This window comes from Protopterus annectens, chromosome 1.part0 (genome assembly GCF_019279795.1).
Source record: "Protopterus annectens isolate FY-2018-M chromosome 1.part0, PAN1.0, whole genome shotgun sequence".
Taxonomy (NCBI): Eukaryota; Metazoa; Chordata; order Ceratodontiformes; family Protopteridae; genus Protopterus; species Protopterus annectens.
The window spans coordinates 135,538,953-135,557,749 of record NC_056725.1 but is presented as its reverse complement, the minus strand read 5'-3'; the positions used below and the strand labels follow the sequence as shown (position 1 = coordinate 135,557,749).

General features: G+C 38.7%; 1 protein-coding gene across 2 annotated transcripts in view; it reads right to left on the bottom strand.

Annotated features, from left to right (window-relative positions):
• TRAF5 (TNF receptor associated factor 5) overlaps window positions 1-18,797 on the bottom strand; it is an 845,712-nt gene that overhangs the window by 160,050 nt on the left and 666,865 nt on the right. For both annotated transcript variants that reach the window (XM_044089770.1, XM_044089851.1), the window contains exon 7: window positions 2,767-2,859. In XM_044089770.1, coding sequence (XP_043945705.1) covers window positions 2,767-2,859 — 93 coding nt within the window. The remainder of the gene's footprint in view (window positions 1-2,766; window positions 2,860-18,797) is intronic.

Here is an 18,797-nt window from a genome sequence, read left to right as displayed (position 1 = left end):
AAAGGGGGATATTCCAGGGTAACTCCCTGTCACCATTGTTATTTTGCCTTGCCATTAATCTGTTTACTTAACAGCTTAGGTCATGTCTATAATTTGGCTTCTAGAAAACAACAAAGTCTAATGACTTCTCATCTTCTCTTTGTCAGTGATTTAAAATTGTATAGCTCATCAGATGAAGAACTGAAAGCACAGCTGCAGGTTGTCAAAACTTTTTCAGATACTGGAATGTCATTTGGTCTTGATAAATGTGCAAAAGCAACCTTTAAAAAAGGAAAATTGCAGCACAGGAAAACATCAGTTTGGGACAAGAATGTGATATAAAAGAACTTGAGCAAGAGGAGTTGTATAAATACTTGGGAACTGATGAAGGATCAGCAATAAAACATGAGCAAATGCGAATAAAGCTTAGTAAGGAGTACTTTAGAAGACTTAAATTAATCCTGAAAACAGCATTGACATCTAGGAACAAGATCTAAGCTATAAATCAATTTGCTCTTCCTGTCCTAACTTGTAGTTTTGGAGTGATTGACTGGCCCCAAAAAGTGTTGGATAGATTGGATATCAAAACAAGAAGGATGCTTCATGCTCACCAAATGATTTATAAAAATCAGTGCATACCAAGATTATACATTCCCCGTTCTGAAGGAGGGATGGACCTCCTTGAAATTGATTACATGTATAGATCTGCAATCGTGGGACTCCACACATATCTACTGACCTCACAAGATCCAAATGTGGTGAAAGTTTTGAAACATGAAGAGAATAAATCTAAGATGACATATTTGCTTAATTTAGCAGAAGCATTTCGACGTCAAGCAGGAATGGAAATCAAACCAGAAGTGGATAAAAATCAGGCAGCAACTGAATGTGCTAAAAAACAAAAGAAAGAATATAAGGTGAAGGACCAGATGAGAAGGCAAGAAATGTGGAAAAAAACAAATATAGTTGCAAGTATAGAAAACTTCTGGAAGAGCATCATGTTGATCAAGAACGTATGCAGGAATGGTTAAGGAGAGGTGAATTTACATAAAGACATGAAAGTCAAAAACAAGGTGAATAAGGTAACAGTCAGCTCAATAAAATAAATGCAAAAATATGTTCCCTTTGGCTCAGATTCGAAATACTGGCACTCCAAAGTACTGTAGTAAAAACACTTCTTTATTTGAACAAAAATATCGGACTTGAGTTAAGCGCTTTCATCTAAAACACTTAGACTTCCTCAGAACCAGGTCTCCTCTTGTCCTTTGAGTTTATATACATACATTTCCTATTACTTAATTAATCAATTAAACATGAAGGTTATATATAATTTTAAAGTGCCAGTGTGCCTTTTGTTAAAATAATCCTTTAAAAATTAATTAAAACATTGCTTATTATACTTTCCCCTAACAAATACATATAATCATTTACTTTATCCCCTTATGTATGAGCATAAACTCAAGTCTGATATTTTTGTTCAAATAAAGAAGTGTTTTTACTACAGTACTTTGGTGTGCCAGTATTTTGAATCTGAGCCAAAGGGAACAGATTTTTGCATTTATTTTATAAAGACATGAAAGGTTAATATTGGCAGCCCAAGATAGTGGGCTACGTACACGCTGGTTTACTAAGTCCACTGAACATGTGGGAGAAACAGACATATGTAGGTTTTGTGGAACCGAATTGGAAACAGTCACACACCTTATTGCTGGTTGCGACTCTCTAATGGCAGACGGGCTGTTTACTGAAAGGCATAATAATGTGGCGAGATTGTGCAAACGGTATGGTATCGAAGTGGCTGAAAAACACTGGAAACATGAGCTACAGAGAATCATAGAAAATGATGAAGTTTACATCACATGGGATCACCCAATACCAACAGTCCAAAAGATAGATGCTAGAAAGCTATAGTGGTCCAGGAAAAGAAGACAAAAGTAGTATTGCTCATTGAAATCGCCACACCTAGTGACTACAGTGTCTTGTGTACAGAGAGACACAAAGTCATAAAATACCTTGATCTGCAGGCAGAAACAAGAGATATGTGGAAGAAAGATACCCAGACAGTTCCAATAGTAGTAGGAGCAACTGGTCCTATAAAAATGAATTTACAATCTTATTTAGATATGTTACCAATTCATGTAACACCGTAACGAACTGCAGAAGAAGTCATTACTTGGCACATTGTGGGTGCTGCGAAGAGTACTTTTGGCTAACATCAAAGAGTGAAACAATACTAATTTCATGAACTTTAATCGTACTTTGACTTAGGAATGGGGTCCATTCCCCTCATGGTATTAGAAACCCAAAAGACTTGGAGAAATAAAAAACAGATGTGTTACACTAACGGAATGACATCTATTTGTAAAGCCCTGGTGATCACTGTGGTATTCCATGCAAACTTGCACACTGTAGGTGCTCTCCTTTACACAAGATTTCTATCCATGTTCACTTACAAGGTTTCGCAGCCAGCAACACTGTTGCAAGCCGTGAAACCTAGCTGACGCATTCCTCGCACAGTCTCACTAACACGTAAACTCGGTGTAGGCTCTGCGTGAAGCCTATATGGAGTTTATCGAATCCCCTGAATAGATTTTCCACTCCCCATGTGGAAGTTAATACCCAGTATAATATTCAGTATACAGAGGAACAGCTGGTAAACAGTACCGGTGAAAAGATGTCATTGACTAGGTATTGCCCTGCATGGGACTAGGCTGTATAATATTGTTTTGTAAAAAATTACTGTTAAAAAGTTATACTGTAGAAATTACATTGTATAGTAGAACTTACCTGTTGTTCTAACTCAGTATTTCTCTCTAGAACAAGGATCATATGTTCCCTCAAGGCAGCATTCTCATGTTCCTGAATATTTATTCTTTTATCCTATTAAAAACATAGAACAGAACTTGAATGGAATTAAGAGTTAAAGGGAAAACAATTCAATGCAACAAATAATGGCAAATTATTTTAAAAGATCCCTATAAGAAAATTAAATTTAGTCAGATTTCTTTATTTTTCTTGTATTTTTAGACAAATGGTGCTCATATAGATGTGCTGGATAATATCCGACATGGCTGGCAAATCATGTACCAACCAAAATTGTCAATTGCTTGAAATAAATTACAATTGTAATGCAATCTGGCTCATGGAGGAATAGTTCACAAATTACATAAAAACTAATAGACAAGCAATATTAAAACAAAAAACATGCATATAACAAAGATTATGTTTGCAATTTATCATAAATGCCATGTTTTAGGTAATGTCATCCAGCAGGCAGAGTTAGTCAAGACATATCCTAACAGATTAAAAATACAATGGTACCACATCAAAGCAGATGTGAACAGGACAACAAAAGCAATGTTTACTAATAAAGCATATACAGCTGACAAGAAACACCTCTTCAAAGAAAATGGTTAATATGGGAGACATGGAAGACCATAGAGAATGAGATGCCCTCAAAAATAAAACAGCTGCATACCTATTATATATAACTTCTTATAGTTTGTGGGGTTTTCTTTGTTGCCATGCTGACATATATGAAACACTTTACAAGTAACCACACACACATATATTGGAAGAACACCATGTCTTAACTACAGATTTATCCTGCTAAGGGATACCTGGTTGCCCCCATAATCAAAATAAAAAAGGACCTATCTCACATGGAAAAAAAACTGCAATGGGGTGATAAGACAGCCAAAGGAAATATAGAAGGAAACCCAAAACCTAGAATTTATGAAGCTAGGGGTTAGCCTAGAAAAAGAAACCCAAGGATCTGTAAAAGTCAAGGAAACAACTAAAGTGTCAACTGAACACAGAATTGACGAACTAGTAACTTACACGTGTCCAGACTGACAGACAGTAACAGCAGGTCTTGCAGAAGCTTTCTGACAAAGTCTGTCAAAGACTAAACATAAGCTAAAAATCCTTCAGAAGACACATTATAACCAAAAGATACAGCATAATTGCTTTGCACTACTAACTTCTTAAAACAGTGTGAAAAACAAGTTATACCTATGTCAAAATGTCATTCACCTGGAAATCTTCTTCATTAACTTTATTAATTAGAGATACTGTGCACTAACCACGAGCTTCAATAGCCAAAAGCATCTGTATCCTAAAAAGCATGGATTAGCACTAAAATAAGTGATTGACTGGGTGTACTAAAACAAAAAAATTAGCCACTAGTCAACCAGAAGAGTAAGTGCTGCTTAGACACTTGACTGCTTGCTTTAGTGTGGACTAAATATATATATATATATATATATATATATATATATATATATATATATATATATATATATATATATTATATATATATTCACATACATATAATATGGCTCTACTTTACAAGCTCAAAGTCTTTGAAATGGGTGAGACCATAAGAAACTTCAAAACTAATAAAAAAATAAAAACAAAAACTTTTTTTATGTTTTTGCAGGGGGGGAAAGCAGCCCTCAACCCCCACATCCCCTGCTAATTACATATACCAACTCAGAGACTGCACTACACTGATGAAAATGGTAAATTTCCCATTCTGCATTGTACGGCGATCTCCATTCAGAACAGAGTTTCAAAACTTCGATCTTATGGTCTCGACCATTTGCAATTCGAAGTTTTGAAACATTGAGCTTGTGAAGGGAAGCCATAATATATATATCTATCTATCTATATATGTATATATATATATATATATATATATATATATATATATATATATATATATATATATATATATAAAAAGTGTACACACTCCTGTTAAAATGCCAGGTTTTTGTGATATAAAACAATTAGACCACAATAACTAATTTCAAAACTTTTCCCACCTTTAATGTGAACTATAACCTGTACGATTCAATTGAAAAACAAATCTGTTAAGGAAAAAAATATAAAAAATAAAAAAATGTACAATAAGCTGGTTGCATAAGTGTGCATACCCTTAAACTAATACTTTGTTGAGGCACCTCTGCAGTCACCGACATTGCACTGTCCAATGCAACATGTATATTCTCTGGTGTACAAAAGCAACAGTGAAAATTGTGGTTGATATTATGCCCAGAAAATGCAAGTGGTTTCAAACCTAGAGCATCTTCCTCATCCTCTCCCCTGTATACTAGGGAAATGATCTGGCCTGTATGGGCAGAGGGATGAACATTGCAGAATCCCTAGCACTGAAAAATGTTGGGTTCACACCAGGAGCAGCTTCTCCATCCTGTAAGAAGATAATAAAGACATGACTTCATGCCTTCAATGGTTAGAAAGTACCAGTACTATAAATTGCCTAGCTATGAAAAATGAAGGCATTCCTCAGAGTTAGGCTCCAAACGGACTTCTCACAGCTTACAGAGATCCTCAGGCTCTGTAATCATAGAAACAGCCAAGCCAAAAATGCAACCAAAAAGTCTCCCCACCAGGAGCAAGTTCTCAGTTTGGGGAACATATGGAGGTCTTTTTCCTTCAAAGTCTCTGTCACCATGATTAATACTTTGTAAACATTCTCAGAATATAGAATAAACCAAATAGCCTCACATATTGAAAGTATTGCTCACCCAGAGCAAAATGAAGGAACCTCCTGGGTGGACTCCAGAAACTGATGGGTCAAAGGGCAACCATCATGTCATTTCCAATCATCCAGGCCAAAGGAACATGATGTCCTGAACAGTTAACATCCAGAACATAATGTGACAGTTAACATCCAGAACATAATGTGACAGATGTGCTCAATGAAGACAATAAGAATTAGAACCAAGAAGGACGAGTAAACTCCCTGCCTTGCTTTGAAGGAATGGAAATTTCCACAGCCCTTCAGCTATTGTAATTTGGGCCTGCTAAAAGTGTTCTGTAGAGACAACATGATCTTTAAGCAGTTTGCTTTTAGGAGAGGATCTACAAGATCTAAGCTGTGGCTATCTATGGCCACACTAAGAACCTTCTGATCTTTGTGTCTATGGCTCACTAACCCAAGTGAATGTGAACAGCCCTGGAGAGTAGTCAAGATGGTGAATAACAAGGCATGTGGGGGTGTCTTGTTGGGTGATCGGTCAGAACAGACAAGGAATAAGACTTCTTGAGATTTTGGGCTATTCCCATTTATCAATACGGCTTCTTCTTCTTGGAAGGTTTGGCATGGAAGAAGCTTAGAGACATAGGGTATATTGTAGAGACCCTCAATGTTGTCAAATCCTGCTTTGGTCACCCCCAATTAGATCTTGAATGGCTTGTTCAAACAGAACTACTTCCTGAAAAAGGGCCTCAAGTACAGCATGCCTGAGCTTAACCTTAAAGGAGAAAATCACCCATTCCATCCTGCACAGGCACATACCTTAGCCTATTGCTTTTGCCATTCTGCCAGGTATGGCAAAGTGGGCCAAATGGAATCTTGTGGTAGACACCATTATAGAGGTCTTAATCAGCTCTCCATTCAGCCACAATTAAGAATGGTTGCCACATTCTCCAGTACCTGATGCAATAGGAACAAACAGAGTCTGCAGAATTAAGAGACAGCTGAAGGAGCTGAATTCACAATGACAAGAGGACATCCCTTTGTCCGTCCTGCCTCTAGCCTTGGACTTCATATCAGATGGTTAGTGGAAAGAAGTTGGGGTCTCTAGGACCTATGATGGACTGAAGAGATCACACAGGAGTATTCCCTAGAATGCATGGTTAGGATTTCCACTCCACCAGTAGACTGTAGAGGGCATGTGCCTTTATGGGAGAAGAAAAAACAAAATCTTGATTCCTCCAGCTTTCAAAAGTAGCATCTTTAAGGAAAGGCTCCATGGGTTATGATTTTATACCAGACTGAATAAGTATAGTGACCTTTCTGCAGTTACTCGATGTCTTTCTGTGGAGAAGATAAGGAGACCAGAGGCCAGGAACCAATCAACAGAAGGCTTCCTGAGCCAGAAGACTTCACCACAGGAAAACCATCCAGCAGATGAGATCTGTAAGGACAGAAGCTTTCAAGGTCTCATCTTTCTCAGACATAAGGTTCTCTGAATTCTCCAAGAACCCCTCCTAGGACAGAGTGGGCAAGGAAGAACTTCAACAAGCCTAGCTCAGAGATTGCTAAGCCAACATTCTGCTAGCCATTGTGAGGTTGAATATGTGACAAACAAGAGCCAAGGACCAAGCAACAAGCCTTTTAGGTCATGGTAAGTCTTCACTATCAGCAGCAGTGGGCTTGCAGGGGCCTGTGTAACTTTGACATCAGGCATGCCTCCGAAGGGTCTTCTTCCACAATTATGAGGTCAGATCACACCAACCAACTACAGATGACACATGTCCAATGCCTTTTTGTCTTCCAACCATGCTGATGCAGAAACACAGATTGACGTCCTCAGCATGAGCTGGTGAGCCCTGCTGAACTCGGGAGAGGCTTATGGGGAATCCTAGGTCCCAATTGTTAACACCAATATCATGATGAAGCATGTTAGCAACCACCATACAGGTGGATGCAGGGTGTGAAGCAACCTAGGGAGAGGTGGTGCAGCTATCCCAAGATGTATCCTCCAAGGTAGTTACTGAAGATGCCCCTCTTGAAAGCCTCTTTCAATTAGAAGATAAAGGATGTCAGCCTCACCTCTCACTGGTCAAAGAGGAGGTGGCAGTGAGCAAAAACCCATGGACTTAACATGAGGAAAGTATTTCTGATATCTAGACTCCTATTCTTTTGCAGTGTTTTCATGCTTCAGCAGTCAGCTGGGATCATGCAACAGACCCTACTGTTGAGTCCTACATAAAACAGCCTCAACCTCCACCAAAATGAATAAAGTCAGATATGCTTTTAACTTCTTGACATGTCAAGGCTGAAATGTTGCCAACTACTGCAATGCTTGACAATATGCTGCTGGACCAAGCAATACAGACACTGGCAATCTGGATCCTGGCTTATGATCCCATTTATTTAGACATCAGAAACAAATAACACTTCATGGCAGATAAAAGGATCAAGACCAAAAATGTGTAAGTGATAGAAAAGAACCACACATTACAGGAGCTAGGCATACTCTGTTAGCATGCCTTGTGACAGCATGGCACATGGTGGGAGTAGACGTGCACACCACAGGTACCGATACAAGAAAAAGAACTGATTGCAGAAGTAGAAACCCCAACAGCTATCCAATGTACAAGGCCCCAAAAGTCAGATTTATGGTTACAAAACAGACCATGTAACCCACAGCCCCGAAATTCTGCCTGCTTTAGTCCTTCCTTGCAAACTGAATAAAGACATATAAAACTCTCTATTCCTTTCTCACGAGGCAAAAAAATAAGACCTTGTGCTGTACTGTATCTATGACAGTGTGCAGGAAATCAATGGATTGGAAAGATGGCATTTGGGTTTATCCTAATGCATTTACCTCTAGATTCTGAAACATAACCCAAACTAGGTTCCAGTTTATTTAAAGCATCTTTATCAAGCCGTAGCATTTTAAGTCGCAACTTGAACTCAAATAGCTTTAATGGGAAAAAAACTGCAATACATTTCTGTTATTAGCACTGCACGGTGTGCATATACACTTTCTTTTCAGCAATTTTCATTCACTCCATCATTATAGAAGTTGCTCAGTTTCTGCCTTTGCTTAAACTTCACTCCTCTTCCTCAACATTATTTTGAATGTATTGCACCCATAAATTCCATTTATTTCTATGGAATATGTCACTTCTCTTTTCTAAAGATTCCCACCTCCAGTTTATCTCATTTGCAATGCTCAAAACTTCCATTATGGTTGCTTAGATATTGAGTTAAAATTTTTAGTATTTGCTTTTTTGTCAATCAACAGTAGTAAACTGAGTTAGACCTTACTATACCTAAGCAATTCAGCTCCCAAATCTCAGTTCAAAAGAATCATTTTCTTAGTTGCTACCATTTGTTCCACCAACATTTCTGACAAAGTACTCATTCTGTAGGATTTTTTTTTTTAATCCACCAGCTGTCCACATTCCTAAAATATGTTTCCAAAGCCCTCTCTCTTTCCCATTACATCTCCAGCATTTAATTAGGTTACAGTTTTATGCAATCTTCAGAAGAGAATCTGAGATCAAAAAGAACTCTCCATGATACGAGGTAAGCCAGTAGTGTAACCATGCACTTTGTAAGTATCATTGGCACAGTTGCAGTTGCTATCCTAGAAGGTAATTCTGTAAATTGGGAATGTTGATTCCCTATTTGAATGAGGATTGTCCTGTTAAAAGTGTGGAAAGACACAGACAGACATCTTCCATACTATTGTAATCATCAAGTGGTATGTAAACGCTATCAAAGGTAACTCTCTTTTCCAACCAGTATTTTTCATACTTGACATTTCTGCCTTCTTCTACAGATATGGGACTACCTTTTTCTAGTAATATTACCACCCCTCTCTTCCTTCATTCCTGAAATTTCACCAAATGTCTTTCTTTAAATCCCTTTTAAATTAACTTCACATGCTCATTCTCATCCAAATGCGTTTCTTATAAACATTAATTGCACCCTACTTTTTCTGATATATTTGAATACTATGTTTCTTAATTGGGTTTGTAAGACCATTTACTTTCCATGTTAAAAATTTTAAGGCTATGCATTCTAGTTCATAACAGCAATATTCTTTAGATCTGTTGTACTCTGGAATCCTTCTCCCCTTTGCACTTCCTCCTATATGCTCCACAATCAATTCCGGCTGACATACATTGTTTTTAAATGGCAACAATAAAACATCAACTCCATGCTCATGCAATATTACAACAACATTAAGAAGCACCCCACATTCCCTTTCAATATGCTGACAATGACAAACTACATACAAGTGTTTAAAACAAACGTCTTCCAAGCTTGGAGCTGATGATCCATGTAGGCATTCCTCTTTGCAGGCAGTCTCAGAGTAGAAGAATAACCTTGTCATTTCAAGTTAATGCAAATATATGGGCCTGTTAAAATAAGCACATACGGCTAGTTTTATCTCATTCCACAGCTACAATCCTTCCCCGTACCCAACTAACACAAGTACATTTCATATTAATTTTCCTTTTTCTGTTAAGCGCCTTTGAATATATCTAGCTACAGTTTCTTCAGATGTTTCATATTACTTAAACTCATACTGTAACACTATACTATTAAATAAAGATCACTACTTTAACTGATATTTCTGACAACCTATTTTTAACTTTTGTAGTTCTTTAGCTTGGCTGCTATTTACTTTTTAAGAGGCCAGAAGTTGGCATTCAAAGTATTCCCTGATTACATTAGCTCAAAGAGCCATCTACAATGCCCATAACTTGAACACCAGCTGTCCTGGTGATGTCATGATTACTCTGCATGGGATCCTGTGGAATAACCAATGACTATAACCTATCTAGAAAGTACAAACCACTCTAATGAAGTTAAAGTCATACTCATGGCAAAAAACTTTGGGAATAGCTAGTTGCTTAATAATACTGCAGAGTACAACTGATTTTTTTTATATTTGCTCCAAGTGGAAAAGAGTTGCTCATGGAAGAAGCCATCATCCAGGCAATCATCAGTTATATGAATGCCTTAACTCCCATTCCCCTCTAGGAGGACAGATGACTGAAGTGCTCCCAATGTCCAGTACACATGCACTTGAACTTCCAAACATGGTCAACCCCTAGCTGCAGTGCAAGCTGCCTGGCAAGCAAGTATGTCCTGGTCCTTGTGCTGGTCCTGGTCCTTATTATGCAATAAACAACTTCCTTATCCTACATGAATAAACCTTCTAAACCTAACTCACCCAGACTATATACACTTCTCAATAACCTTTAGAACAATACTAACTAAATCTAACCTAACTTGCTATACTACCCATTATAATGCTTTGTTTCTAACTCCCTATCCTAACCATTCTAATGCCTTGATTTTAACTCTTCTATAGCATCTTGTTATCCTAGCCATTCTAAGGATATGTTTTTAACCCTTCTACATCTAATTTCCAATAACTCCCCTTCTTGACTAACCACCTTTTTCTTCTCCTGGTTGTCATTCATGACATCAATCTAGGTATCATGTCATCCTATACACTCAAATGCTGTCCAATGATTTCTGTACATATTTCATACTATAAACCTACAAAGATCTTAATACTTCAATGTAACCATGTATATAAATAATCACCTTTTAAAATTTTACATTTTTTTCAATATAACCATGAATATTGATTGTCATCTTTTGTACATGTGGAGCTTTTCTCCCCGGGCCTCCGCTGAAAATGGACATGTATCCAGTCGGACTCTCCTGGTTAAGAAATGTAAAATAAAATAAAATAAAAATAAATTGTGCTGCACTGCTGTGATACCCAGCTGTTGGAGAGTGTGTCACATCACAACAGACAGAACTAGCTTCTTCCCCCACCTAGATAAGCAGGTTAGTGTTTGCCACTCACTCCAACCTTCCCCAGCAGCTCTTCCAAAACTTGGGTCGTTTCCAAGACATCTAGGATACAGTCAGGAGTTTTATCCATCTCTGCCACACAGATAAAATACATTTTAAGTTTGCTTTAATAGAAAAATAAATTTAATTAATGGGATATTAAAGATCTAACTGAACTCTATTGACAAAGGAAGATGGGGCATTACTCTACCGACAATATGGGCCATAAACATAAAATGGACTTAACTTTAGAAAAAAAAAATGACATGCTATTTGATGCAACTTATTTACTTATTTATTTGAATTTGTTAGCCACGGCAGAGCACTGATCAAAACAGACAGATTATAATCTCAATCCAGACATAAATAAATAAGGAAAGCAAAATAATTAAGGAGAGCAAAGAAACAAAAACATATATATAACATTATAATACAGTAAGATAATTATGATAAATATACAAAACAGACAGAAGCCATCACTATATACAAAATGCAGAGGAGCAGTCACACGAGTGTAGGAGTATACAAAAGTATCAAAAGTATGTATACACAGCTGTGTTCGCAAGTTTCTTCTCTACAGAGTCCTGATAAGTGAAGTGCTCACAATGGACATGATTCTGTTATGTGCACACATATTAAGTAATATAGCAGTTATAATTTCAATTTGTATACTAATTTTACTGACATTGAAAAAAAATCATTCTAATATTCCCACCAGTTTGCAACAACAGTACATGTTTTTCAGAGCTTACCTTTAAAATGTGGAGGTGCACTTGTTCAAAGCTCAGATGAGTGAAAGTATGTTTTCAAGAGTTTGAGTTAGCGAATGGAAAAATGCGAACTCATAACAGCGAATGCTAGTGTGCATTCGCTGTTGTGAATTCGGCATTTTGAGTGGCGATCACACTATAGTGGGGATCGGGACATGTATCCTTTCCCTCACTGTAGTGCGATCTCGGAGTTAGTATATATAATTAGCAGGGGGTGTGGGGGGTACATCCCCCACATGGGGGGGGTGCAAGGGGGCTTCTCCCCTGCATAACTGCTGTCAGGGACATCTGGAAGTGACAGGTGTTTTGCACAAAGTCGACACTCTTTTGTCGACCAGGTTTGCTCTTCTGAGCATTCGGCTTTGCAGTATCCGACATTTCAAGCTGGGTAAGTAAAAAGTTGCACAAGTGTGTTGCAACATTTTAAAGGTAAACTGTTTTTCAGCTTGGTATGGATTACATGTCTTGTATTTCATTCAGAGCAAATGTTTAATTTCTTGAGTGCCAGGAAGGCAGTACACAACACAGGTAAAATCAAAGTCATAATATAGTAGTAAAGAAAAAATGAATGGAAAAATGTAAGAAAACAGAATGGATTGTATAAAGCTAATTAATCTATTTAAAACTGGGGAGTTCTTTGTGGATATAACAGCTCATTGTTACAATTATCTCCTGAAACAGATCAAAACACATAAACCCTATTCTTGACTATATGCATGGGAATCTGGTACGAAAATACTCAGCAGCAGTCCCAGCTGACATAACACTGTGACGTCCCCATCCCTGACATTATCTTCCTCCGTGTTCTTCTCATTTTCTTCTCAACCTCACCTTTTTTCTCTTGTGATGCTTGACAAGACATAATCTCTTAGAAGCTGGAAAGCAAAATAAATTGGACATGACACACTTTTCTGAGGAAGGGCAAGATGGGACATGGAGGAACTGGAATGGATCTGTTGCAAGAATTACCCCTGAAAGTCAATTATGTTAGTGAAATGCTCATACAAGTTCTCTAACGTAACTTTAAGGCGTCTTCTACAGCAGGTCCAAAACATAGCATAGACCCTCAAACAGTAAACATGTCAACATGCAGGAAAAAATACTAATGAATAAACAGTCGCAAAGAAAAAATAAAACCTACATTGTTGTCATATTATCCCTCTTTCAGTCCAATTTAACTAGGATTCTGAAAAGCCTCACATGTACAGGAGCATGTCGTCCCTCTACCACTATAGAATATTACGTCATGCACCACACTGCAACAGCATATTCAGTCTTTGAGGCTGCCAGTTCAGTTCCATCCAATGAGTGAGCACACCACTTGAAAATGAAAACGAAAACAGCAAAGAGTGCACACCTAAATTGTTACAAGGATGTATAAATATATACTTGACAGAATTACAGGGAACTTCTGCTGGACAGAGGAATCGTCTAAACACAGGGAACAATGAGATGACCAAGTGATGTAAGAACATATCGGATGTATCTATCACTGGACACCCTCCTCAACTGGGAAGAAAGTATAATTTATTTATTTATTTCAGTTTGATGACCGGAGGGGTCCACTGGGCTCAAGAGCCCGTTTTCAGTGGAGGCCCAGGGAGAAAAGCTCCAACATTACATAGTAAACATTAGATTTTTAGATTAAAGTTGCAATTCAGAATGCAGATACAAAAGATAAGCAAAATACAGTTATTATAGAGGGTGTAGATACATTATAAAATCAAAGACAAGAACTGGTAAATTGGTAAAGCTCCACATTACATAGTAGACATTAAATGTTCAGATTAAAGTTAGCATTCAAGATTCAGACATGAACTGATACATTGGTAAAGTACCACATTACATAGTAAACATTAAATATTCAGATTTAAAAAGTGACAGGAGCAATGTGATAACCAGCAAGCAAATGCCCAGAAGGCTAAATCCTTTGGTACCAACGTACTTAAATAGAGGCCTAACTTAATGAGCCATAAGACTTGTTGAATGAACCAAAGACCAAATGACTACATCACAAACATCCAGAATAGAGACATACTTGAAACAACCACTGGAAGCAGCCACACTCCGGATGGAGTGGTAAACAGTACCTTTCAGAGAGCAGTTCATCCACCATCTCAAGGCAGAAGATAATGCATCTGGCCATCTGGAAAGGGTTTGCTTGGCAACAACCAACTTTGCACTCCCCAGGTTGAAGGAGAACAACAGTAGTTTGGTCTTCTAGAACTTATGCACTCAGTTCAGCCAGAACATGAGCTAGTAATGCACATCCAAAATGTGAAGGGATGCCTGTTAATGCAAATCCAAAATGTGAAGGGATGCCTGTCCCCTTGTTTCTGTTCCCACAAAGAAAATAAGAAAAAGGAAGGAATGATTTAAGGACACTGCCAATACCGCTTTTGAAAGTAACTGTGGGATGGCCCTCAAGAATGTTTAATTCTTGCAAAAGACCAGATATAGCCCAATAAAGGCGTGAAGCTCCAATAATCTTTTGCCAGAATGGACTGCAAGCGGAAACTGTCTTCTAAGAATTGAACTTAAAAGCTGCCACACTTTTGTCTATGAAAGGAGGTGTGCAAGCCTATCAGTCTTAAAGTTCATGTCCCAAGGAGGAGAGGACCTGTTCAATCATCAACCCTTTTTTCCTTTTTTGGGGGGGGGGGTGCATCAAGTGTCACCATCTGTCTTGATTTAGTGTCACACACATCTTTTTCGACAATCATGCCTAGCTGTCACTCGGGTTCTCTCAAGCAATCCATCCATTTGCTGGACACATTAGTCTCCTCTTGCTTTCTTCATCCGTTTGCCTTGCTTTCTTTCACATGTACCTGGACTACCATAATCTATTCTATTTGATGTTCTCTGCAATTGGAGCTACAAGGGTTTCTGCTCAGATGTACTCATTTCTTTGCCTGCCTAACTTTGTACATCTACCCACCCACCACAGGCACTTCTCCATTACCTCTAGTTTCCTCAGCTGGCTCTGCCTTCACTGTTCAGAATTCAGTACCCTACAGAAGCACTGGTCACACAACTTGTTTTTGTACACTTTACCTTTCAACTTCTTTGGCATTCTTCTGTCACACACTACTCCTGACACTCTGTGCCAGTTGGCAGCAGACCCCCTAATTCTAGCTTTGAGCTCTTCATTCAGATTTCCCTTCTCCTCAGCCACCACTTCCAGATACAGCACACTTTTAATCTGTTCTACTACTTTCCCTTCTATCTCCATTTTCACGTTTTTCTGATTTCCCCTATTTGCTGCTATTACAATGGTCTTATCTGTACTAGGTTTCATCATGTGTGCTTTAATTTTGCATTCCATTCACCTATCATTTGCTGATGGTCTTGTTCAGAGTCTGCTTGTGATGCCACGTCATATGCACACAGCAGCTTTCCTGATCTATCCCCTCTGTCTTGACTACTAATGTGATCAATCATCTGTATGAATAGCAGTGGGCACAGAGCTAAACCCTGCAGCAAATGTACTCTCACTGCAAACCCCTCAGAGTCCAAATACTGTACATATTTGATCATTGGGTCCTTGTACATAACCTGCACTAATTCTATTAGTGTTTCAGTGGCTTCAAACCATCGTAGGACTACCAAATCAGCTTTCTTGGGACACTGTCATGCTTTCTTCAATTCTAGGAATGGCCACTTGGATTCTCTAGCTTCCCTTCAATTATATATGTCTCACTGCAAGCAATGGGTTGGTTGTGCTGCATCCTGATCTGGATCTGATCTGCTCTTCTCCCACCTTACTTTCTACTACTCTGCTTATTCATTTATCACTCACCCTCTTCAGCACTTTCATGCAGTGTGACAGGAGTCTGATATGTCTAGACTGCCCTCAGCTGTGAATGCCCTTTCGTTCTTGAACACTGGCACTAGAATGCTTATTCTGTGAGATACACCTTTTCTCCATACTTCTATGAGTATCCCCTGGCATACCTCTCAACATCTTAGAGCAAGACATCTGGACAAAGCCATACATAAAAGTGGGATAAAGGCCCAAAATAGGGACAATTTTTAAATACTGCTCTTAAAAACTTAGAAAGTTGATAGGACAGGTTTGCATTAGCATGAATTTCCTGAAGGGTATGAAGTCTACAGCTACCATCTTGTCATTATTTTCTAACTGGAGACACCCAACAGCCACCCCAAAGTAATAATGTTGAAACCCTGATCACCAAACTTCAAATTAACAAAAACAAATGTATATACACTGTCTGTATCTACATTCCTCCAGGTAAAAATGTTAGCCCTCTAGAAGACATCCTACAATGGTTATCCAGTTAACTACCCCCAAGAAACCATTGTACTTGGTGACTAACATTGATTGGAGCTACTGCTCCTCTAAATCTCTCACTACCCACATTAACCTTTACAGGTCATTTCCACTCCCACCAGGCACAATACATCTAATAACAAAGAAAGTACCCTAGACTAGATACTTATTAATGGCCATCCCCATTCATACAAGTCCGGGACCCTGCCCGATGACCTAAGTGACCACTGCCTCACCTATATAATCAAGCTAAAAGCCAATAACCCCCAAATACCCACTTACAAATATATAAGAACCAACAAAAACTTTAACCTTACCAACTTCCAAACTGAGCTCACAGCATGTAACTGGTCTCTCCTAAAATTACTCCCACTGGATGATGCACTGGAATACTTCAATAACAAATTCCTTGCCATCCTCAACTCACATGCCCCTACCTGCTTCATCAGAACCAAAACAAAAGGTACAGTTGTGTACACTTACCATAAATGTAGATGTTTGAGTGTATTCACTGTTGCAGTCATTACATTTGGGTAATCTGCTGGCAGGTTGCCCTCAGTCGGCCTGAATAACAAAGTCTTGGGTCCTGCATCGGTTGCTGTCTCCTCTTCCATTACGTCAGGTCGTCAGGGGTATAAAACATGCAGCCGATGTCATTTTATTCAGTTTTTCTTGCCCCAGATGTCAAGTGCCACTCAAATGGGGAGCAAAAAAAAAAAAAAAAAAAAAAATATATATATATATATATATATATATATATATATATATATACAGAAATATATATAAATGCACATTTAGAAACATAAACTTTACCTTCATCTAAAAGCAAATACACCATAAAGGTTTTAGTGTATAGTGAAGGAAAGAAAACATATAGAAAGGGGGATGGCGGGTGGGTAACCCAGACTGCAACAGTGAATACACTCGAACATCTACATTTATGATAAATGTACACAACTGTAATATGTTCTCCATGTTTCACTGCTGCAGTCATTACATTTGGGTAGAATCCCAAAGCTATGGATGGGAGGATGGAACTAAACAGCATAAGGAGCGGCTATAAGGCCCTGCAGAACTGCAGTCGCAAAGCCTGCCCTGGATTTGGAGAAGAGAGGCAAATGATAATGCTTTGTGAAGGTATGAACAGAGCTCCAAGTAGCAGCTTCTAGAATGTCTTTGGTTGGAACCCCTCTGAGAAAACCCTCTGAGAAAAGCTGCTGAAGTAGAGGCAGCCCTGGTGGAATGTGATCTGATCCCCTTGGGCACAGGTTTACCATGGTGCAAGTAGCAGAAACGAATGCAGTGGCTTATCCACTAAGAAATAGTCTGCTTTGATATAGACTTCCCCTCTGACCCTGCAGCAAATGTTACCAGTAGTTGCTCAGACTTTCTTAGAGATTTGGTCCTGTTTAAGTAGAATCTTCGTTGTCTGTGTACGTCCAATGAATGCAGAATCGCTCCCTCTTGTTCTGTGGATTTGGGTAAAATGTTGGCAGGTGAATGGTCTGGTTAAGAGCTACACTGGATACCACCTTAAGCATAAAAGAAGGATTGGTCCTGAGGGACACCCTGTCCAGGTAAAATATAATAAAAGGCTCCACTGCCATGAGAGCCTGTAGTTCTGAAACCCTTCTTGCTGAAGTGACTGCCAGGAGAAAAGCTGTTTTCCAAGATAGAAATTTTATATCCGCAGTAGCCGCTGGTTCAAAAGGAGGCAGGGTGAGTTTTTCCCGAACAAAATTGAGGTCCCATGCAGGAGTTTGTGATCTTCTGGGAGGTCTTAAATTTTTGGCCCCTCTAAGATACTATTTAAGCAGAGGATGAGAAAAGAGGGGAGGCTCTGTGCTGTAATGAGCCGAGATGGCAGAGGCATGGATTATTATTGAAGAAAAAGATAGGCCCTTGTCAAGCATCTCAGTCAAATATTGTAAAATCTGAGGAATACTGGGCTTTGTTGTGTCTGTTCCTTGTGCTTGGTTCCAAGCACAGAATCTCTTCCATTTATCAGCATAAGATTTTCTAGTACTAGGCCTTCTGGCTTCCAAAATGACATCCATCACAGACTTACTGAGAGGTGTTGTTTGAATAATTAACTGATCAACTATACTGCAAGATTCAGAGTTTGGAGCTGAGTGTGCAGAATTTGCTTGTTCTGCTGAGACAGTAGATGAGGTATTTGAGGCAAGTACCATGGAGGAAGTTGAGACATATTCCTTAGAAGTGGGTACCAGTGCTGGCAAGCCAGTCCGGAAAAACTAGGATCATTTTTGTTTTTTCCTGTCTGACTTTTAGTAAGACCAGAGAGTAGAGGCAGAGGGGGAAAGGCATACACTGATAAGTTTTTCCAGCTGAAGGATAGGGTATCCACTTTCCATGCTTTTTTGTGATGAGTTCT